The sequence below is a fragment of the Chelonia mydas genome, chromosome 10, assembly GCF_015237465.2.
Source record: "Chelonia mydas isolate rCheMyd1 chromosome 10, rCheMyd1.pri.v2, whole genome shotgun sequence".
Classification (NCBI taxonomy): domain Eukaryota; kingdom Metazoa; phylum Chordata; order Testudines; family Cheloniidae; genus Chelonia; species Chelonia mydas.
This window is the reverse complement of record NC_051250.2, coordinates 7,161,874-7,184,806: the sequence shown is the minus strand read 5'-3', so window position 1 is coordinate 7,184,806 and position 22,933 is coordinate 7,161,874. Positions and strand designations below refer to the sequence as shown.

The 22,933-nt window shown below is 53.2% G+C and overlaps 1 protein-coding gene across 2 annotated transcripts in view; it reads left to right on the top strand.

Moving 5' to 3' along the window:
• Positions 1-9,362: 9,362 nt before the first annotated feature.
• Positions 9,363-22,933, top strand: part of LLGL1 (LLGL scribble cell polarity complex component 1) — a 73,036-nt gene continuing 59,465 nt past the window's right edge. Inside the window, exon 1 of one of the 2 annotated variants that reach the window (XM_037911672.2) lies at positions 9,363-9,711. In XM_037911672.2, the coding sequence (XP_037767600.1) occupies positions 9,631-9,711 (81 nt within the window). In that variant the 5' untranslated portion in view covers positions 9,363-9,630. The remainder of the gene's footprint in view (positions 9,712-22,933) is intronic. The other variant, XR_006284103.1, reaches the window with a different exon arrangement.

Below are 22,933 nucleotides of genomic sequence, written 5' to 3'. Positions count from 1 at the left end.
AGCGCCAGGGATCTCTCAGGGCACAAATGCACGCAGCCACAGACTACAACCCCCCCCCAGAAGGAGCTTTCACCAAAACCTGCCTCCCGTGCAGTAGCTGTCCGGGCCCAGATCCTCAAAAGCTATTTAGGCTTTGAAATGGACGTTAGGAGCCTAAATACCTTTGAGGCTCTGGGCCTTGCTCACAGTGACAAGCCTGTGCGAGGTCCACAGAGGGCAATTTTCCACAGAGGCCGGCTTGGTACAGCTCCTGCTGCCCACTCTGCTTTTGGCTGACTTGGCGGAGCGGCTGCCCAGTGTGACCCCGGAATCTCTTCGGGGAACAGAGGGGTTGCAGGGATCTCCTGGGGCTGGTATGTACATTTCGTTCACCAGAGAGAGGTCTCGAATAAAAACCAGTGTCGCACTGGCCTTCCATATAATCGCAAAATGCATGTCCGTGGATGATGTCTGTACACTGAAAATTACATCCTTCAGGTCTGTGTCTAGGGACTGGGCACCAGCAAAGGTGAAAACCGGGTTTTCTGTCCCGACAAGAAATGGTTCTCCAGCTGAGTTAAGTATTGTATGGTTCACAGTGTGTCTCCTCTCACCAGTCTGAACTGAATGCTAATGAAGGCTTGTGAAAACTTCAAAAAGAGGAAAGTAACAGGAAAAGCAAGCAGGGCGGGGGGAGGGAGCCTATCTTGAGGTGCACATCAAAGGTGCGCTCAAGTATATTTGAGGGTGAAAGCAGACACCCTGGCATCCTTCACCGACAAAGTAAAGGACCAGTGAGTTTGCGTCATGAAAAAGGGTATCAACCAGGCATGGCTGAAGATGCTGGAGGGAACTTGGGGTGAGCTAAGCTTTAGACAGGAGGGTAAATTATCAGTGACATTTAGTCTCCAGGAAGCATGTTATGATTTTGTTTTATATGTAACCATTGGCTTCCAATAGGTCTTGCTCCCTATCGCTTGAATCTCAGTTCTTTGATAATAAGCATGCTTGTGTTCACTATCGATAGATCTCCGTGCTGCAGTGCAAAGCAAAGTGATGAGCTGGAGTTGACTCTGACAAGCTGGTGTGTCCGATTCCTTTGGGACCAGCAGGACTGGTAATGCTGAATTATGTCGAGTGGCTAAGGGGCTGGATGCTGCAGGGCACGCTTCGGGGACTCGGGGGTTGGCGTGTGCCTGTCGCTCCCTGGACAGAGGGAGCCAGGTCTGCGGAGGCCAGGATGGCAGGACTGGTGCTGCCAGAGGCTGGTGGAGTCAGGGAGCTGATTTACAGCAGGCGCAGACAAGACCATGTCATGCCACAGGCAGGTGCCTCATAACCCTGGTCCCCTGAGCATCACACCGGGGGGAGCTGCAGTAACAAACACGACATGCTAATTGCCTGTCTGCTCCTGTGTGTGGCCACTAGCTGCAGCCACAAGAGGGCAGTGTGCTCACCACCCCCTGTCCTGTTAGCACTGGTACTCGCCCACCCAGCGAAGGCTAATCGACAAGGGGCAGGGACTTTCTCCACATTCACAGGGCCAGATCGGGATGTGGATGGATGTTTGGCACTGGCTGCCTGCAGATTTGGAGCCAGCACTGCCGCCGGTCCTGCTGGCTGGGTGGGCTTTGCAGCCAGAATGTCTCAAAGCCTTTTTTTTTTTTCCCCAATGAAAGCTCCCATGCCAGATGACTTGGTGAATTTCTTGAAGCCCCAGCTCCCGGACTCTGGTGAGTATGCAAGAATGTCAGCTTGCACTGGGGGGAAAAAACCCACAAAGCTTCCAGCCTTCTGGGGGTAGAGACCGCTTGAGAAGGGGACCCCGAAGGACTCAGGCACCAGAAGGCAAAGACAATGACCCCCCAATTACTATTATTTTTTTAATCTTCTCCTTCTGAAGCCAATCTCATTTGGGGGGCGGGGGCTGGCTAGGGATTTGGAATGCACTGGGTTGGCGATTCTGTGGGCCGGCAGCAGGGCTCTGAAAGCGGGTTATTACAGCCGTCGGGTGTGAGCAACTGAGTGGGGCTGGGGACTCTTCAGGATGGGGAGGGAAAGGGATTCATAGCAGGGAAGCTGGACCCAAACTGTGCCTTTGTAACATGCTGAAATTTTCCTTCCTCGGATAGTTTCAAAGACCGGGGCGGGGGGATTCTTTTTTTCTCCTTTAAATGGAACAGGTTTTTGGTAAACACCCGGGCCTGATTCCTCCAGTTGCACCCAGGATCCAGCTGGCCTTGTGAGGAGATGTCAGCATCTGAGGAAGAGGCACAGACATGTTCAACCAGTTGCCCCATAAACCTGTCTGGTGAATCATCCACTTCCGGTGCAATCACTTACGCTCTCGTTCCTATCGGATTATTCTCTTTGTGAACAGCCAGCAGCTCCGCCAGCCTGGTACCCTGATTCATGGCACTTCTCAGCGCAGCCCAGCGTGGTCCCGGCCTTGGGAATGCAGAGAGGTTTGCACTTAGCACCCAGGGATGGAAACAGGCCGGGCCATGCTCTATGGTGATCCCTGCAGCCCACTAGCAGGTGGTCCATGCAGATCCCAGGTGGAATTCTGTCTAGTCCTCCTTGGTCAGGAGGAGGGTGAAGCTGGATGTGGGGGTGGGGGTAGTCAGGACTCTGGCAAAGATGGCAGCAAAGACTCGTTACTATCCCATAGCATTATTAGTTCGATAATGCCACTGGTGTGCATGGGGCTGCACAGCCGGGGACTCAGAAGGGCTTCTGCCCTGAGGCGCTTACAGGTAAATACACTGGGCAGCCCAGCACACAAAGGCCCCATTAGGCAGCAGGAAGGGGAGGGACATACACGACTCAGCATCTTCTGTCTCTGTGTTGGTTGTTTTGCACCTGGCACTTCAGGCTGCAGTCACCTGAGCCATCCTGATCGGTTCCCTTCTTGTGCGTGGTGGTCTGCCCTGGCCCGGTGTGGGAGCAGCAGTCAGGACGAATGGCCACGGTTCCCAGCAACACAAGCACATGGGCCAGAATTTGTCCCCTTCCAGCACTCTGTGCCCCATGGGGAGACCTTGCCACATGCCCTCCCTGGGGTTCTTTTTGGCCAGAGGAAGGCATCAAGTGACAGCCAGGCCTGCTAAGGAGCCCTGCCAGCAGAGACTGTCCCTGGGGTATCCTGATACAGTGCATCTCCCAGCTAGCCTACGCAGGCTCCCGCCCCATCCAGTGCCGTCCACTTTGAGGGCTGTGCTGGCAAGCTGGGTGTTCCCCGGTGGAGGGCAGGTGGCAGCCCCTCTGCCCCTAGGCGGACTCTCTTCCCCGTTGTGTGGCGCTTTACCTCTGCGCATCATGGGGCCGTCAGATTGAGGAACTGGATGTATCTCAAATCAGAAAAGCGGGTTCCCGGCAGGCTCAGCAGCGTGATTGGCGAGGGTGAGCGAGCGTGTTTCCAGGACTGGGAGCCAGCTCCCGCTATGGGTACCATCTCTCTCGGGGCAGGGAGGGTCTGCAGAATGTGCTACGGTTTGCAAAGATCAAGCCACGGAGGAGCAGCTTCACCAGGATTCAAATCCCTGACGGAGGCATCTGAAGATGAGACCTTGTTAGGGGAACAAATTGCGCTCAGGGCTGAAGGGACAGGGTGGCAAGAATAAAAAATCTTCCTTTCTCAGCTACAAAGTGTTTCATTCTATCATGCCTTCAATTATGGGTGCGATATCAGGAGTTGGGTGGTCATGGTCCTCTTTCAAGCTGTCGAGTGTGACAGCTGCCTTTCAGGCAGGCTCAGTGATGGAACAATTAAATGCCCTTTCATTTAGTGATAGCTGAAACAATGGAAAATCACCGCCCAAGGACTAGACCATGTGGGGCAGTGGCTGGGCCATGTGGTCGAAGGGATTTCCTGAGGGTCTGATGACACATGCAAGGACAGAGGATTGATTGGATTGCAGCTCTGTGCATGTGCATGACTGAATGAAAGTGGGAGAGAGAGAGAAGCAGCGCAAATGCCACGGAGGCACACAGAGAAGGCAGCAAGGAAGCCCCAGGACAGCCCCATAAGCATTTGTAGCATGACCCTGAGAAAAAGCTTAAAGGAAGAGCTTGTGGGTAGAGTGCTGGCTGGGAAGAGGCTTGCAGCTGTGAGTAAATAATTGCCTCCTGCTCTTTGATTCCCACTGGGTTCAGGGAAACAGGGCTTTATGTACATTCTTTGTAAATTAACAGGGTTGCAGTAGAGAAATACCCGACTCCATCGCTATTCTCTCCTCCGAATGGCAACAACGTGCGAGATCCCGAATTCTGGCTCTCGTTAAAAGGGCTAACACTGGACGTAAGTCCCAGACTGAGATTTGGACACCCAGTTTTGGTTAGTTTGAATGGGAATTGGACAGCCAACTGCCCAAAGAAACTGTGAAAATCTCCTCTCAGATCTTTCCTTCAAGCCATCCCTGACCTTAATGGTATCTGTTTTCTAGCTGGAACGAAACCCAACCCCAAGGTCTGAATCACTGCAAAACTTTGAGGAAGTTGGGATCTGAAGCAAAATCTGAATCCAGATTTTTCAGCTAGCTCCTGTCATCTCTACAATGGAATTAATCAAAACCCTGGAGCCGAACTCCTGGGATGTTTGAATTTGTGGCTGATGTGAATTAGAAGAGTATGGCAAGCTGGCCTCTAGCCAGAGTAGAGTGAGGAGCAATCATGAGGCAATAGACCGTCTTGTCCTTCTGGTCTATGTGCTTGTGTTACGTTGTTTCATATCTCTGGCATCCTCATGTGAACAATAATCACTAATTAGGTGGTGAGGTCACGTGGGTAGGGCCCTGGGTTGAGAATCAGGAGAGCTGGATTCTATTCCTGGCTCTGCCACTGGCCTGCTGGATGACGTTGGGTGGATCACTTTGACTCTCTGTGCTTCAGTTCCCCTCCCAACCTTTGTTTGTCTTGTCAATTAGCCTGCAGGCACTTCGGGTTTCTCGCTTTGGGGCTGTATACTTCCCAGCACAGTAGGAGCCTGAGCTGGGTTTGAAGGCTACTGCGATACAAATCATAATCTTTTAAATGACTTTTGGTGGCACCTCCTCCAAGTGAAACTCACGAGAGATCATAAAGAAAGCAAAGATCAATGAGTGTACCACAGGGGGATGCTCCTACCCACACCCAGCAAATCACCCCCAAACTATGCAGTACAATCCTGCATCCTGCTCTAACACCTCCCCAAACCAGAGTCAGTCATAACCCCATAGCCCTCTGCAGGGGAGCTACAGGTGCTCAGCACCTCTGAATGTTCAGCTGTTGGGGTCTGGCTGAGTTCCCCCAAAACTGAGGGACCTAAAACCACTAGCCACATTGGAAAATGCTGCCTTTATTCTCGCCTTACAATTTCCCTTTCTTCCTAGCATTCAGCTGACTCTCTCTTCCTCACCTACTGTGGGCCACAATCATTTCTGGGCTTACTCAAACCACTGCTTTTCCCCCAGGGGTGAATGTGACTCACTTGTGATCATATTTAGCAGCTATAGGGGAGTTTATGTTTCAAAGTGCTGTGCAGTCATTTGCTAATTAAAGTTAATGATCCACGTTGTGACACTGGCCCTAATGGAACGACCCCAGGGACGGGAATTGGAATTGTGTAGTGCTCCGGATGCCTGAGACAGCTCCAGATGCAAATGTTTCTTTTTATCCCTTTCATAAGAACGGCCCTACTAGGACAGACCAACAATCCATCTAGCCCACTGTCCAGTCTCCGACATAGGCCAGTGCCACAACTTCAGGGGGAGTGTATAAAACAGGGTACTTTGGGGAGATCTACCCTGTCTTCCCCTCCTGGCTTCTGGTAGTCAGACATTTAGGATCACCCTGAGCATGGGGTTATATCCCTGACCATCTCTTGGCTAATAGCCATTGATGGATCTATCCTCCATGAATTTATCCAGTTCTTTTTTGGAAACCAGTTATATTATTGTTCATCACAACATCCCATAGCAATGAGTTCCACGGGTTAACTGTGTTTTGTGTGATGAAATACTTCCTCTTGTTTGTAATAAACCTGCTGCCTATAAATGTAACCAGGTGACCCCCGGTCTTTGTAGTGTGGAAAAGGGTAAATAACACTTCTCTGTTCACTTTGTCCACAGCACACATGATTTTATAGACTGCAATCAGAACCCCCCCCGTTTCCAGTTCAAAATAACCCAGTTCCCTAAACATGGGGCGCAATCCTGCAAAGTGTTAACACCCCCAGCCCCCACTTTGGCCTGTGAAAGCAGGCAGCATCTTGCAGGACCCATCCAGAAGCCTGCGGTTTGACACATTTAGGGCCTGATCCAAAGGGTCAATGAGTTAGTTTCAAAGGGCTTTGGATCAGGGCTTTATTCCATGCTTTCCGCCTCAGCTTCCCACACACTTCCTGGAGAAATAGGTCTGTCAAGCTGTGCCAATTTCAGAGAGGTTTGGAACATCAAATCAAAGCAAACCCACACAAGTGAGCGTCTGCATCTCCCTTTGCAACAACCAGAGCAAAACCCTGTGCGGCACGAGGCGGGTGTTGTACAAACTGCCTTGGAATGAACCTGGAACACCATACCAGTCTCTACCCACACTGTGCCAGCCAGCACTGGTGCAATAGCCCCGAAGGTGCAAGCAACACCACCCACCCGCTTGCTTCAGCGTGCCTTCGGGTGTACGACCTGTACTCTGCTGGCCGGTACAAATAGCACGGCTCTTCTTCAGCTCAGCTCTGCACTGGTTTGTCAGCAGCGGTAGCGCCAACCCCAAATGGTCAACAATTCTGAGTCAGGCTCACCCAAAATCCTGAGATTGGCTTTGAAGTCATGAGATTATGCAGAAGTACTAGATTTGCTGTTCTTTTTATTTGCCTGCTGCTTTTTGAGCCTGTAGGGTGCCCAGGGGGTCACATTCTGATGCCTTCTCCACAGTCAGGAGGGCGAGAAACTTCCTTTTTCTGTCAGAATGAAGGCTGAAGTCACCACATTTCCACTTGCGTCCAGGAGCTGGGGCTTTAGGGAAGACAATAATTACCACGAGACTCGTGACAAAAGCCTGAGAGTTGGCAGCACGGCTTCTGCAGCATCAGAATGCCCTGCGAGGGGCTTCTTTATCAGCATGTCTCTGATGAAGGCTTCCAGCGTGCATGAGATACTTTAAAAGCTGCCACCATGGCCCCCATTTCTAATCTGGACAGGGAGACGCCTAGAGAGGTTGGGAAAACCCAGAGGTGGTTTCGGAGCACTGTTCATGTGCTTGAAACACAGAAAGAAACTCCAGAAGTCTGGTGCTCTGTGCATTGGTCTGTACGTACGCACCGGAACCCTGTGGCCTTGAGTCAGCAAACACTTACTTAAGGAGCAGAGGTTTAAGCATGGGCTTAAAATGCTTTGCCGAGCTTGAGCCTCTATGAAGATTAAGCTACAATCCTTCCTTTGCGCTCCCTTCTTCCGCAGCGTTTACAAGCTCAGTCAAAGTCCTGCCACCACCCATGACACAAAACCCACAAACTGCTCCGGGATAGAACCAGTGTTCGCACCTCCTGTGAGATTCAGTATAGCTGGGGTTTTGCTTAAAGCCCCAGTTCCTGGAGGTGACTGCACGAGAAGCTCAGGTTTCTAGCCCTCGGGTAAGGTCACCAACAGTCCCTTATTACAAGGCACCTCCCTTATGTTTGCAGCTCTGTACAAGATTGGGAGTTGCAAAAAGCAGCAAGAAATACCCTGCTGAATGTAGGCGAGGGCTGCTTAGTATAATAATACTGCTTATGGTGATAACTTAGCCACCGTACGAGTGCAACCCTGGCGTTTCAGAGCATAGACCAGAGGTTCTCAACACGGGGCTGGGGGGGCCGAGAGCAGGTTTCAGGGGGTCCTCCAAAATAAACCAGAAAGCAAGGCTGGCTTTCGACTCACTGGGGTCCAGGGCAGAAAGCCGAAGCCCAAGCCCTGCCATGCGGGGCTGAAGCTGAAGCCCGAGCAACTTAGCTTCGTGGGGCCCCCTGTGGCTGCCCGGCTTGCAACCCCCTAATGCCGGCTCTGGCTTTTAATCTCCTGGGTAGGCAGAAAACCAGGTGTTGGGGCACAGGTGGGCCAGGGAGGTTTTATAGCGCGGGGGGGGGGGGGGGGGGGCTCAGAAAGAAAAAGGTTGAGAAAACTTGGCACAGACTGTCGCAGTCTTCTGCTTAGCACGCTCAGTGTAAGTGACAGAAGAGGGAACCGTGTGTGCAGGAGCTAGGGAGGGGCTAAGGACAAGAGGCCTGAGCCTGATGGGGTTGGGGGGCTGGAGGGGCTGATGTGTTCAAGGCAAGGCCTGTTTCTGCCACGTGCCAACAGTCCAGCATGTGAGTCACTACACTGAGCTCAGTGAGATAAGGAAAGCTACATGAGCGGGATTAGGCCAGAGTAAGAGCAGCCCGACTGGGTCAGACCAAAGGTCCATCTAGCCCAGTGTCCTGTCTTCCGACAGTGGCCAGCCAGTGCCAGATGCTTCAGAGGGAATGACCAGAACTGGGCAAATTATCAAATGATCCATCCCCTGTCACTGTGGGCCAGTCCCAGCTTTTGGCAATCAGAGGTTTAGGAGTAATCAGCGCAGGGGTCCCTGACCATCTTGGCTAATAGCCGCTGATGGACCTATCTTCCATGAACGCATCTAATTCCTTTTTGAACCCAGTTACACTTTTGGCCTTCACAACATCCCCCGGCAACGAGTTCCACAGGTTGACAGTGCGTTGCGGGAAGAAGGGCTTCCTTACGTTTGTTTTAAACCTGCTGCCTATTCATTTCATTGGGAGACCCCTGCTGGTTGTGTTATGTGAAGGGGTAAATACCACTTCCCGGCTCCTTTTCTCCACCCCTGATGATTTTCCCCCACCCTCCCCCTCTGGTCGCCTCTTTTCTAAGATGAACAGTCCCCGTCTTTTGCATCTCCCCTCCCATGGCAGCTGTACCTAGGGCAGCCGTGAAAGGATCTGGCCCAAGTGCTTTTATTTTCCCCGCACTCTTTGGGCAATCAGAGGTTTAGGAGCAATGAGCGCATGGGTCCCTGACCATCTTGGTCATCAGCTGTAGCTCACGAAAGCTTCTGCTCAAATAAATTGGTTAGTCTCTAAGGTGCCACAAGTCCTCCTTTCCTTTGGGCAGCGTGTGTGTGAGTGTGTGTGCGTGTGTGTCTGAGATCAGAATCCACCTTCTTTACTGTCCGGCTGCCAAACCTCTTCTCTGGGCACTGGCTAAGACAGGGCTGAGAACTCACGGAGGACTTAGAGGGCAGGAGTGCCCAGCCGCCCCACTCAGGATCGGGCCCCGCCCCGGGTGGGACTCCAAAGACTTGGCAGAACTGGGGAGGGAGAGAAAACTACATCTCCCAGGCACCCCCGCGCCCCGGCGCATGCTCCCAGCAGAGGCCGGACTCGCGAGCCGCGGAACGCTGGCCTTCGCCTCTCCCCCATTGTCTGGTTCGCTTCCCCCCGGGGTCGCTGATTGGCTCGCCCGGACGTCGCTCACTTCCCCCCCCCACCCCCGCCTCCTCCCGAACGGCCCCTTCCCCGCAGCCCCGCCGCGTCCAGGCTGCGGGCTGGCGGCGCGGGGCCGGCCGGGTGCATGGGGCAGGCGAGCCCGCTGCCTGGCTGGCGTTGCGGGGAGCCCGGCGGCGAGCGCCCAGCCCGGCACCATGATGAAGTTTCGGTTCCGGAGGCAGGGGCACGACCCCCAGCGGGAGAAGCTCAAGCTGGATCTCTTCGCCTTCAACAAGGTGGGCGGGGGGGGCGGCGGCGGCGTGGGGCAGGACCCCCCCCTCTCCCTCCCTCCCCACCGCCCAGCCCTTCCCGGGGTGCCCTGAGCCGCCGTGCGGGGAGCCCGTGCGGGGCCTCAGCCAGTAGCCCCCCCGCCGCCATCCCCGCCTTGCTGGGGGGGGGGCGCTGAGCCGAGGCTCGGGGGGCTGCGGGGGGGTCGGGCTGGCTGGGAGCCCAGCGCATGCCAAAGCCGGGGCCGGGGGCTGCTTGCCCTGCGCTCCCGCGCCCTCCCCCCGGGCTGGGGGGGCTGAGCCGGGCTCCGCTGGGGGGCTGCGTTTGCTCCCCACCCCCCTCTCGGGGCGTCTGTCATCGCTTCTCTCCCCCTCCCCTTTGCCTGCGGGCCCCGGGGGGCGGGGGGGGGGCTGGAGTTGGTTGCAAGAGTGTTTTTCTCGCAGCGCTTGAGGCTGGCCCGGGGGCGCAACTTGCCCCCGTTTGCCTGTGTGCACCGTTGAATTTCGGGTGCAGGGCGGTACCGCGTGGGTGACAAAAGCTGAGCCCCCCCCCCAACTTGTCCACCTCTTCCGCGGGCCACCCCCCCACCCCCTTGCAGGCGTCAGTCTCCGCATGTGTCCTGCACGCTGGCGCGGAACAATAGGGGGGTGCGGGGCGCCCGAGGAGCGCTCGGCCTCCAGCAGATTTACAGGGCGAGTTTTGCCAGCGAAACAGGCCAGCCTGGGGCGGGGAGGGCTCGGGCTTGAAACAGTTAGTTTTCAGTTACTCCTGCCCTCGGACGTGGTCTGGAAACCGGCTCAGGGGCTTTTTGCAGGGCAGGAGGTGGAGCTGAAATGGAAATCAGCCCCTGAGTTTCACTCTGGGGCAGAGGCTGCTAAGTGGCAGGGCTTTTGGCGGCGAAGCTCTGCGGCGAGTTCTCCTGCGTCTCGGCAAAGGGGGCTTTAAAAATGCCGAATTCCCTCTGAGCTGTGTGCTCGCTTCCCCTTTGAAGGGGGAGAGCTGTGTCCCTTTGATTTATAGCCCGTTTCATCCTGGACTTTTGTCTCTTTATTGTGCAGGCTTAATAAGCCCGCTGGGATCTTTAAATTAACCTGGTAAGTGACCAGGGGGAGTGATACAGAAGAAGACCAGGGATCCCAGGAGCAGGCGGCGCTCCGTGTACACTCTCTCCCTGAAAATTACTGACATTTTGTTCCTTCCTTTACGGCCAAACAGGACTCCGCGGTCCTTGGTCTCCTGGCCACAAACACATTTTATGAGGCAGGCAGAAGCCACCTCTGTAGAAATGCTGTAAATGTGGCTGCACTTCCGCTTTTGCATCTCTCACTGGGTCGCTTTAGGGGCTCCTCCAGCTCCCCGATCTGGGAAGTGGAGTGTGATCCCTGCCCTGGTGCTGCACACATCTGCACTTCCGATCGGCACCCCCTCGGCACAGCTGCGTGTTCTGGGGTTTTTTTTAATGGAGATAAATAAAATCTCCCCGTTCGCTTGGGAGTCCATCCCGAACAAGAGCATCAAAGGTTGATGCTTTTTCCGTCCTGTCACTTGCACACTAAAGGAAGGGAGGTCAGTTACACTTTCTCGCTTGTTTAGCTTGGAAGCGAATGCGGCATGATCCTGCCGAAGGAGCCCTACTTGCTTTGTGCAAACATCCGTGCTCGTGGCTTGACAAGCTGTGGGATAGTTGAAGGAAGAATAGGAGGACTTGTGGCCCCTTAGAGACTAACAAATTTATTTGAGCATAAGCTTTCGTGAGCTACAGCTCACTTCACAGGATGCATTCATGAAAGAAGGAAGAATGCCTGCTGCTAGGCTGCCCTGGAGTTGTAGGTCACACCTGGCAACTCTCACCCGATGACTTTGCCTGGCCTTCTCTTCCCAGCCTTGCTCTGTTCCCTAGTGCTTGTCATTCGGTGTCTCGTGGATTGCAGTAATACTGAAGTAGAGAGCGGGGCCCCAGTGTGCAATCCTGGCCCCAGAGAGCTTGCAGGGCGAGTGGAAAGGGGAAGCCAGCGGAAAGGGGATGACTTGTCCACTGGCACGCAGCAGGTCAGTGGCTGAGTTGGGGAATAGAACCCAGGACCCGAATCCCGGTCCGGAGCTCTGTCCACCTCCCATGGGCCTCAGAGCTCTTGCATGTTGTCTGTATGTTTCACAGGACTCTCAGTTGCCCCATAATGGAGGTAGATCTGGACCTTAGTGGTGACGATTTTTTCTTGAAAAGCTCATAGTGGGGCTGAAATGGGGATAAAACACCCCTGTCTTGGGGCTCGTCCTGTAGGGTTGTGGGGGTTTTGACCACCTTCTCTTGTGGTGTGTTAATCTGTTCCCAAAGTGAAGCCGTAACTTGCCTAATGAAATAGGGGATGTGAGAAAGCAAGCTCTGGGGACCCACAGACCATGAGGCTTGGCTGCCTAAATGGCCAGGCCACCCGCTCTGTGCTTGGTGGTCCCACACTTCCCATGTCAGGCTGTGGGGTTGTACTGCTGGCTTAGCACACTAGTGCTCTATGTGAATTTAGGCGGCTTTGGAGAGGTGGCTCAAGAACAGCCTGCTTGGGGAGCCCGAAATTCCTACAGCCAGCCATAGGTCTAACTGGAGACCGGGATTCAAAGGGGTGTAGTGATGCAGATGTCTCCCAAACCAGCTAGCTGTGTGTTTTGGGCTTGGGAATGTTACTAGCACTTGAGTCCTGTAGCCAATTTGCTGGCTGTTCCGCTGTTTGCTAAAGCTCCGTCCTTAATATGTGGGTCTCCCCAGTGGGGCTGGGGACAAAGCCCCTGAAGGATTCGGGTCTGCCCCCAGAGGAGCGAAATACTGGACGCCCATTGACTTGCCAGTGGGTTTCCACCTGCCTTGAATGAAGGATCTGGAGACAGTCGTGGTAAACAGCAGCTCAGGAAAGAGGGGAAGCTCCACTCTGCGTGATGCTCCGGAATGTGGGGATGTCTCTAAATGGCCAGGAGCGTGGCCAGCTTGGTTGATCTGGGGAGGGCGTGGCCAGCATGATAACTGGCAGGCCCGTCGCGCTCTGCATTCAGCACGGGGAGCGTGAGCATGAAAGCTGAGCGTGGTCTGAACTGATAGGGACTCCTCTTGTGGTGCTGCATGCTGACAGCCGTAAGCAGACACTGGTTTTATCCATTTCTGTTAGTATAGGAAGGCTTAATGGGCTGCTTGCCCGGAGCTAGCTATAGAATTCCGATGCCAGCAGGCGGCTCGCGGAGATGGTATAGATTCACATTTCATAAACAGATGCACAATGGCCATCTCTCATGCACTGGTTGTACTAGCTCTTGTATTTGCAAGGGATTGGATTAGATCTGCCAGGGTCTCTGCCAGATCACCATGGTCAGGGATGGAATACTAACCAGTCGCTTTAGACGCTGCAGTGTCCATGTGAGAAATGGGTCAGCCCAGCCTCTCTGTCTCTGCAGACCTGGGGACAGTTTTGGGTGCTGCTGTAAACCAGTCTGGCCTGGATACCTGTCCCCGGCGCACAGCTAAAGGGTAGCTTCCGCTACAGAAGCCAGGAAATGCTGTAGGTCAGGGGCAGAGCTGTGGGTCAAATGCAAGGCAGAGCAGTGCACAAGAAGCTGTGTGGCCAGTGCAGTTGGTCTCTTGGTATGCTAACTGCCTTCAAGTCCAGAGCCTGATCCCGTGAGGTGGGATGGTCTCTCCATCCCCACTGAAGAGCAGGCAAGGGCTCTGTACCTTGCAGGACTGGGATCTGAATTACTCACACGATGGTCTGTGATGTCCTGAACTTTGACCAGTCCTTGAGGCTACAGATGTCTGCATTGCCTGTGCATGGAGCCCCATTAGTCCCCTCCCCAAGCAGGTTAAGCTACAAACCCTAGGAGGTCACTTCATGGTTAGGGTTTTGAACTGGATGTCACTGGATTAAGGGCTGCAAAATCCTGGCTGAGAGTTACAACCTCCAGATCTGCCCCTCACTGAGGTGGTCTCCTTCCTGAGGCTCCTTGCAAGTGCTGGGCTTAAAAAGGGAAGAAGGGCTGTCGGCGGTGGCAAGTTTCTCTCAGGGCTGGGCCCAGAGCATTAGAGAGAGAGGCCTGGACTCATCAATGCTTGCAGAGATCTGCAAAGGAATCCAGATGGCTCTGAGGCCGAGCTCGGGCACCCATCCTAAACCGCTTGACAATCAGTGAGTTTATATCATCCCCTCCCGCAGCCCTGACATCAGTTTGTGTTTACAGAACCTTTGTATTCATGGTAAGGCTGCAGATGGGAATAATTCCAACTTTGCCCATGGAACAGCTGCACCAGTGTTGACCCCGAAGTGCAGGCAAGGACGTGAACGGGGCTGCGCTGGAAGAGCTACGTGAGGGTTACTCTCACTTGTAATTGAGGCAAATGCCAATTGGCTCAGTTGGAGCAAACCCAGGCGCTGTGCTTCGGGGCTGCATTGGTGTTACTGACCTCAGGTGCCTGGATTAGGGTTATTGCTAAATGCAAACTAGGCATGGGCACTCTCGCTTTTCTTGTTCTTCTTGCAGCTTTAAAGGGTTGGAAATAGAGTTGGGTGAAACTTTTCAGTCAAATAGCTTATTTGCCCCAAAACGCTCCAGGCAAGCGAAACTATTTGTGAATTTGGTGAATAGTTTTGGCTGAATTAAAAATAAGAAAATCACAACAGTTCATTTTGATACTTTGCCAGCCAAGCGTTTAACTTTTCACTCTGAAACATTGGTATGTAGAAATGGAGGTAGATTGGTTTAATTTTTTTTAAGGGTAGACGTGGTGGTTTTTTCGGGTCAAACAAAACATTTCGCTCAACCCCAAACAATGTTTGTTTTGCTGAAAAACCCAAACATTCCAGGCTGGGTTTGACCCAAAGGAAAACTTTGTTCGATTCTGCCACCCGACCGAAAAATCAACTTGCTCGTGTCTAGTTGGGAGGCCCAATGCGGCTCTCTCTGTGGAAACTGCAGGGCACGGAGACCTTTGTTCAGTTTGAATAAGGGCTACAAAGATACAGTGGTGTAGCTGCGCTGCTCTAACGCTTCTGGTGAGGATTCTCTAAGCCAGTGGTCCTCAAAGTTTTGTACTGGTGACCCCTTTCACACAGCAAGCCTCTGACTGCGACCCCCCTCCCCCCCCGGTATAAATTAAAAACACTTGTTCATATATTTAACACCATTATCAATACTGGAGGCAAAGCGGGGTTTGGGGTGGAGGCTGACCGCTCGCGACCCCCCCATGAAATAACCTCGCGATCCCCTGAGGGGTCCCGACCCCCAGTTTGAGAACCCCTGCTCTAAGCCCACAGGAGAAAGCTCTCCCATCGGCTTAATGCCACCTCCACAGGAGGCCGAATGCAGCCTGCTCTGCGAAACTACAGGGCAAAGAGATGTTCCTTCACTTTTGAGTAACTTGTCTTCCTCTATCAAGTAAGAGATGAGTACAAATGGATAGTCTGGTTGGGAGCACGTGTGGCTAATAACATGTTATGGCCCCGTCACACGTTGGACGCCAGCCGGCCCTGTCCACCTAGCTATGACATAACGCTGATCAGTAGATCTCGAGGTGCTTGGCGAAGGAAGGTAAGTCTCCTCCTCGTTTCCAGGGGCCTGCTCGCCTTCTGGGATGGCTGGTGGAAGCAGATGGCTAAATACTTCCCAACCCTGGCTGAGGGGGGGTCACTGATGTGGTCCCGTTCCACGTGCACGCTGAAGTGCTGACTCAACCCATGCTCTGTACAGACAGCTGTAGCGCGGCCGGCCCTGTGTCGTGTGGCCGTGTGCCTCGGCCATGGTATAGGCAGGCCTCTGTAATCGGTGACATGGGACCTGATCCTGCGGACGATTCTGGTCATAGCACTTACTGCCTGGCTCGTCTCAGGAGGAGCGCTTGCAGGACTGGGGGTGTGATTTTTACCTTGGTGTTCAACCAGAGACGTTCGAGGCTGTTGCAAGCTGCAGGGGTGGGGGAGCATGGTGCCATTCTTGCTTTGAGTCCCTGGGCGGTTACTCCTGTGCTTGGGCAGTGGTTTTGTCCTGTGCTGGGGAGGCATGGCGAGAGCAAGGTTGCTCTGCGGGGCTTGCTGGGGGTGCAGGACTTGTACGTGGCCGGGGTCTCTGCGCTGCAGCAGGAACTTGCTGAGGAGCAGCTCTGAGCTGCGTTCTGATCCGCTGAGCGCTTCGGGATAGGATCGTCCACCTGACTTCTATTAAGACGTCCCCCCCCCCCCCACCTTCTCAGCTTGCCTGAAATCTGACTTGTATCTGCTGTAACTAGGCCCAGAGCTTGCGTGCCAGATACAGCTCCTGGGGACGTCGTCTGGCGTGGCCGGGAGGGAGGGGATGTGCTGTAATATGGGCTTGGGTCATAGAGAACAGCTCATTAAGCTGTCGCTCCGACGAGGAGTTTGAAAGCTCTCTGTGGATTTAGTGGCAGAAGGAAGATGTTGGGGAGGGGGTGTGTTAATAGTGGAGGCTTGTAGCAGGATTAATTCACTAACCTTTCACCCTGGAGACCTGTCAGTTAACAAGTAAAATGCGCTGCCTCTGAATCTGATCCCTCGAGGTCACCGACTCTCACGCTCGCTGCATAACTCAGGCAGCCCGTGCACGAGACCGGGCACTGGAGTGGCAGGTACCTCTGGTAGCCGTTCCACTGCACCCACGGCTCCTTGCTGGCACTCACATGCACCATGTCTACAGCTCTCCTCTTCCTCTCGCTGTCTCCGAGAAGTGCAGAGTTGTCTGACTACAGACCTACAGTCCCAATACCAGTTGGGGGGTGGGCCCCTGATCAGTGGGGAGAAGAGCATCTCACGGGCAGTGACAGATCCTGGTTCCAGCTGTCGGACCAGTGCTCTTCCCAAAGAAGCTGTGTTTCTGCACGGCCCAGTGGCTCAACTCTTTTAGCCTCGTCAAAACACAAGACCTGCCCAGTCCCCTCGGGGTGCTTGACAGCTCCCGGAAATCTGTAACTCACCAGAGCTTGGGCTCAGTAAAACTATAGATGCCGACACCTGGGGAGGGAGTTGGTGGCACTGGGTGTCTCAGTGTGTGTGGTATCTGGGGCGGGGGGCGGTTTGTAGATCCTCTAGCTTGTCATGGATGAGAAGGGAGCTCACCTCCCTCCCATCGGACCTATTGATCTGCTTTGGTCCTTCTTATTGCTCCAGGTCATACTCATGGCCATGCTCCCTCAAAGTCATGAATGACGTAATCTGACTCCCCAGTGTTGTTCCATCACACCGGGGTGAGGAGCAAGTGACTTGAGCCCTATAGCTATTTTCTGCTATATTTTTGAACCTATATTCCGGATGGCTTAATCAGCAATGGTGCTCCTCTAAAGGAGGGCTGACTGTGGGGAACTAGCCCTTTATCCTGTTAAATGGCAACAGAATGAAAAGGGTCGGCGTGACTCTGAGGTGGCCGCTCATCCTATTGCACTCGCTAGGCTAGAGAATGGTGCATGGGTTATGGAAGAAGGAATGTCTTGAGGATGGAGTGATGGCCACTTGTAAGCAGGTACTTTAAAGGGATCTGTTGTCAGAACTTATTGTCTCTTCCTCTCCGTTCTGGTTCTGAAAAATTGTTAAAAAAAACCATAAGAATGGACCTACTGGGTCAGACCAAGGGTCCATCTAGCCCAGTATCCTGTCTTCTGACAGTGACCAATGCCAGGTGCCCCGGGGGAATGAACAGAACAGGTAGTCATCAAGTGATCCATCCTCTGTCACCCATTCCCAGCTTCTGGCAAACAGAGGCTAGGGACACCATTCCTGCCCATCCTGGCTAATAGCCATTGATGGACCCTATCCTCCATGATTTTATCTAGTTCTTTTTTGAGCCCTGTTATGGTCTTGGCTTTCACAACATCCTCTGGCAAGGAGTTCCACAGGTTGACTGTGCATTGTGTGAAGAAATACTTCCTTTTGTTTGTTTTTAAACCTGCTGCCTATTAATTTCATTTGGTGACCCCTAGTTCTTGTGTTATGAGAAGTAGTTACAGTATCTACTTTCTCTACACCAGTCATGATTTTATAGACCTCAATCATATCTCCCCTTAGCTGTCTTTTTTCCAAGGGGAGATATGATTGTTCTGGCCAGTTATGAATTTCTGAAGATCCTCTTTCAAAATAACCCAGCTCCAACGCAGCTAGAAATGCAATGCCTCGTTTTCAAGCAGATGGGTAACTCCTGACCAGAAGAATGTACTGCATCTTGTCCAAGTGGGGCCTGGTGATGGCAGCAGCCCTGTGCCAAGACTCTAGTTTGTTAGTTGTTGGCTGTAAAAGTGACCACAAAGAATGGTTCGAGAACAGATCTAGGCAGAGAAACACAAACTGTGGAATGCAAGCAGACAAGAGGAAATAGCTCTTTCCCTGAAAGGCTTTGTATGAAACCAGACAAGGGGAATGGGGGAGGCCATGCTAATTACAGGCGTGAGGGCCCCCCTCCCGACTCCTGCTGTAATATTTGGAGTAGTTATAATCGGACTCTCCTTGGATGTTGTGGTGACAAGTACAGTGAGAACTGGATCTGCTTGACCAGGATGGGCCTGTGAGCTTTGGTAAGCTCTCTCCAGACTTGTCATGGATTGTTCTGGTGCTGCGGTATTCTCCAAATGTGTAAAGTGCTCGAATATTTAGCCCTCCTGATGGTTCTTCCTAAGCTCCCTAGAAAGATGCACAAAGTATTGTACCCTTGGTTCAGTGTTGCTTCCCCTTAGTGGCTCAATGACCAACTAGAGCAGTGTTTCCCAATGTGGCTGTGGACCGGCGCTGCTTCCTGAGATCTCCCTGGCACCGTTTAGGAAGGCAGCAAACAGGTCCCAGGTATCAAAAAGACTGAGAAAAATGGAACGAGAGGACTGTTTGCAAGCTGGCTGACAGCACAGAAAATCTGACCCGCTGGCCGTCTGACAATGACGAATCCCTGGCCAGATGGGAATGGCCAGCCGGGCGGGGACAATCCCAACTGCGTGCTTGGCCTCGACAAGTTCTTTATTAATTGGAATGTTCATAGTTCCTCCCCTTGGAGGGCTTCAAAGCACTCTAGCTTCCTCCAGGTGAGGAAACACCATCGCCACTCAGAGGGCCAAACAGGTCCACACACCCTCCTCAGGTCATGAACAGATCTGTGACAGGGCCAGGAATTTAATGTAACAGCCCGTCTCCTGCCTTGATGTCTGAGTTCAGTACCAGATGCAGGTGATGTTCCCTCCCTATCATTATTGTTCCTCTGGCTGGAGGGGGGAGTAGCCATCTGAGTGGCTGCCATGAACTCATCTTCCAAACAGGGTGGGCTGGGAATCTGGTGTCTGTAGGAAAATGGGGAAGAGCTAATTAATTAGCTTCTGTAAGGAATTCTGCAGCTGGAAATGAGGCAGCAGGCCCCACCCACTGGCTGCTTCCTGGGTTCCTAGTTATCCCAGGACAGTGATCTGAGATTTGAGTAATTAAACCAGGGTGAGACATGCAGATGTCTGTCAAACAGCCCTGCACCTGCCATACCTAGCTCACTTAATTGGTCTGTGGAAACCCATCCAAAAAGAGCACACCCGTGCAAGGGAAGAGCTCGGAGCAGCTGGAGCGTGAGATAAAAATAAAGTGTGTTTGCTCGTAATAAACCAAATCTTCAGCTCCCAGTGGGAGGCGGTTTGAGAGGTGGGAGCATTGGATTTTGGGAGCTGGGGGAAACATAAAATGAGAGATGGCTAACGTCAATGTGTGTGTGGTAGGGGGCAAGATACTAATCTGCCGCTCGTTGTAGCTCAGAGAAACATAAGGAAGTACTATATGCATCTGCAGCATGTCTTGCTTTAGGTTGAAAGGGAAAGGTTGTCTCCTGGCCCGGCAGGTTGATTGTCTGGGAATACTCTATGGCAGGGGTGGGCAAACTACGGCCAGTGGGCTCGATCTGGCCCTCCAGCCGTTTTAATCTGGTCCTTAAGCTCCTGCTGGGGAGCGGGGTCTGGGGCTGCTCCGCACGGCTTCTGGAAGCAGTGGCATGGCCCCACTCTGGCTCCTATGCATAGGAGCTACCCCTGCAGGTCCCATTGGCCAGGAGCTGCGGGGGCGGTGCCTGCGGATGGGGCAGCGCACGGAGCCGCCTGGCTGCACCTCTGCGTAGGAGAGGGGACGTGCCGCTACTTCTGGGAGCCGCTTGAGGTAAGCGCCGCCCGGAGTCTGCACCCCTGACCCACTCCAGTGCCGCAACCCCCTGCCCGAGCCCTGATTCCCCTCCCACCCTCCAAACCCCTCAATCCCAGCCTGGAGCACCCTCCTGCACCCCAAACTCCTCATCCCAGCCCTACCCCAGAGCCTGCACCCCAACTGGAGTCCTAACTCCCCCTGTTCCCGAACCCCATGCCCCAGCCCTGAGCCCCCTCCTGCCCTCTGAACCCCTCGATCCCAGCATGGAGCACCCTCCTGCACCCCAAACCCCTCATCCCCACCCCAGAGCCTGCACCCCCAGGCGGAGCCCTCACCCCTCTTGCACCAACCCCAATTTCGTGAGCATTCATGGCCAGCCATACAATTTCTATACCCAGATGTGGCCATCAGGCCAAAAAGTTTGCCCACCCCTACTCTATGCAGTGATGTGTCTTAGGGGCTTACATGATCCCCATTCCCATAATATATGAGCACCTTGCAGTCTTCTGTGCATCTGTCCTTGCAGGTAGGGAAATATTAATGGCCATTTTATAGGTAAAAAGAAAAGGACTTGTGGCACCTTAGAGTAACAAATTTATTTGAGCATAAGCTTTATTTGTTAGTCTCTAAGGTGCCACAAGTCCTCCTTTTCTTTTTGCGGATACAGACTAACACGGCTGCTCCTCTGAAACCTGTCATTTTTTGGGTGGTGCACAGGCTAAGTGACTTGCCCAAGGTTGTACAGGAAGTCTGTAGCAGAGCAAGGAATTGAACCTGGGTCTTCTGGGGCCTAACCACTGTGCGCCATTCCCCTCTAGGGGAGTTGGAGGTGAAGCCTCTGGTTACAGAGGGAACTGCATACCCATTTTATTTCAGCGGTGTTATCAAATCCTTTCTGTCCTGTGTGGACTCAGGGGATCCCATAGCCCTTGATGTAGGAGAATTGTGAATGTTTCCCTTCCATTCACCCCTTGTGACTGTGCCGTGTCTTGTTGGGAACAATGAATTATTTCCTTGTGCAAGGGACTTGGGAGAGCTGGGTTGAATTCCTTGTGCTCATGCTGACCTATGACCTTGGGCACGTCAGCCTCCTCTCTACGCCGCTGTTCCCGACCTAGACGGTGGGTGACGCTTCCCCTGTGAGAAAGGGTGTTGAGGGCTGTAAATGTCACTCGCTACTTGTGAATAGCTCGCTGGTGTCCTACGCTGGCTACCTCCAGCCCATGTGTTGAGCTCCTCTTCTGGCAAAACAGTTGAGTAGTTAAAGCAAAGACTGTCCTGGCTCAGCCACTTACTCGCTTTGAGACCTTTGGCAAGTCACTTAGTCCGTCTTTGGTGTATCCTCATTTACAGAATGGAGACCCACATCCCAGAGGGGCTGGGGGCGAACTGATAGCTGCAAAGCACTAGAGACCCTTGGATGGAAGGTGCAGAGGGAGTGTGGTTTGTACAGTGCCCTGGGGCTGAATGGCGGGTCTGCTGGCTCTAGTCGAGCTCCAAGGAGCCTGCATTCCAAGCCCTTGCTTCATACTCCGTGACTCCTCTGGCTTGCAGAGGATACAGCTCCTGTCCCCTTCTTCCTCCCGTGGACTGTGTCTTCAGCGTAGGCCAGCACTAGGGACAGTGGGTGCAGTAGTGACTCTGAGCACTAGCAGCAGAAACCATGTTAATAGCCGATGCTGCAGAATCTGTTTTCCTTGGTGTCATCCAAGCAGTCACCAGGCCCTGCCCTACTTAGCTTAAGAAGTCTGGGTGGCTTGACAGCAGGGAGCCTAGAGCTGTCTGGCTTGGTGATGACAGGCTAGCTGTACACGTGTGTCCCACAGGAGGAGTAACATTGGCACCCAAGTCTTTTGAAGCTATCTGATGGCTATCTTTTAGGGTGGGAGAGAGGGCACACGTGTCCTATTCCCTGGATTGCCTTTGCCTGACTGCTGTTCACTCGAACTCTCCACTTGAGAACGTGGCAAACTTTAGTGCTGGCCCCAGCCCTGTTCCCAGGAGAATTGTGGTGATATTGTGTCCAGTGCATCCTCAAGTGCAAGGTGACAAGGTGTCCCTTTGTCCAGGGTGTGAAGCCCCTGCTGGCATACAGACCCAGTCCCCAAACCTGGCCTTCATCGGGCTAGAGCATTGAGTTGTTCCCATGGCATTTCAGTCTTTCCACTAACCTTGTGTGTGGTACTGTTTCAGAATATCCTGCACGTAAGGAGATCTGTGGGTCTCTAAATGCCAGAATAGGCCCAGCAGCCACTAGCAAATCAGCGGTTTTACGATTCGTACTTACCATGACGAGATCCCGAGTCCGTTCTGTGTTGCTACTTTGCAGAGTAACCATGTGGGGCTGAGATTTCGGGGAACCTAGTTGGTGTCTGTGCAGTGCATGGTCTTCAGAACAAGTGGTGTGTTTAAGATGGGGCTGATCACTGATTTCTCAAGGGTGTTTGCCAAGCCATCCTCTGACAGGTTTCTGGTAAACTTCTCCCACTACCTCTCAAGCTGCCTTGTTACAATCTGATCGTGTATTTAAAAATTTAGTTGACCTTGGACTGTAAGTTTACCAAAAAAAACGTTTCTGGCCTTTCTTTTGTACAAGAGCATCCTCTAGTCTGGTCCTCATCTAACTCCCCGCTACGTACCGTTGGAGAAAATACTTTTGCTTGAAAAGGGGCACTTGGCAGCTGTGGGCGACAGATGTTCCACGAGGAAGCAGGCGGTTAAGATCTGCTAAGCGGACGCAAGAGTTGAGTCTGTGTGTGGAAGGTGCAGTTGGGAAGATCCTACAGACCATATGGTGGTGATATGGCTATGTCTACACTACAAACTATGTCAGCAAAACATGTCACACCCCTGAGTGACATGCCACCACCCCCGAGCGATGTAAGTTCCACCGACATAAGCGTTCGTATGCATGGCGCCATGTCGGTGGGACAGCGTCTGCCACTTGCGAAGGTGGGTTTTTTATGCCCACAGGAGAGCGCTCTCCCATCGGCATAGAGCGTCTTCACCAGACGCACCGCAGAGGCATAGCTGGCTGTAGTGGTACTGTAAGTATAGGCATGGCCTTAGTCCTAGAGACAGTTGCGAAGCACTGGGG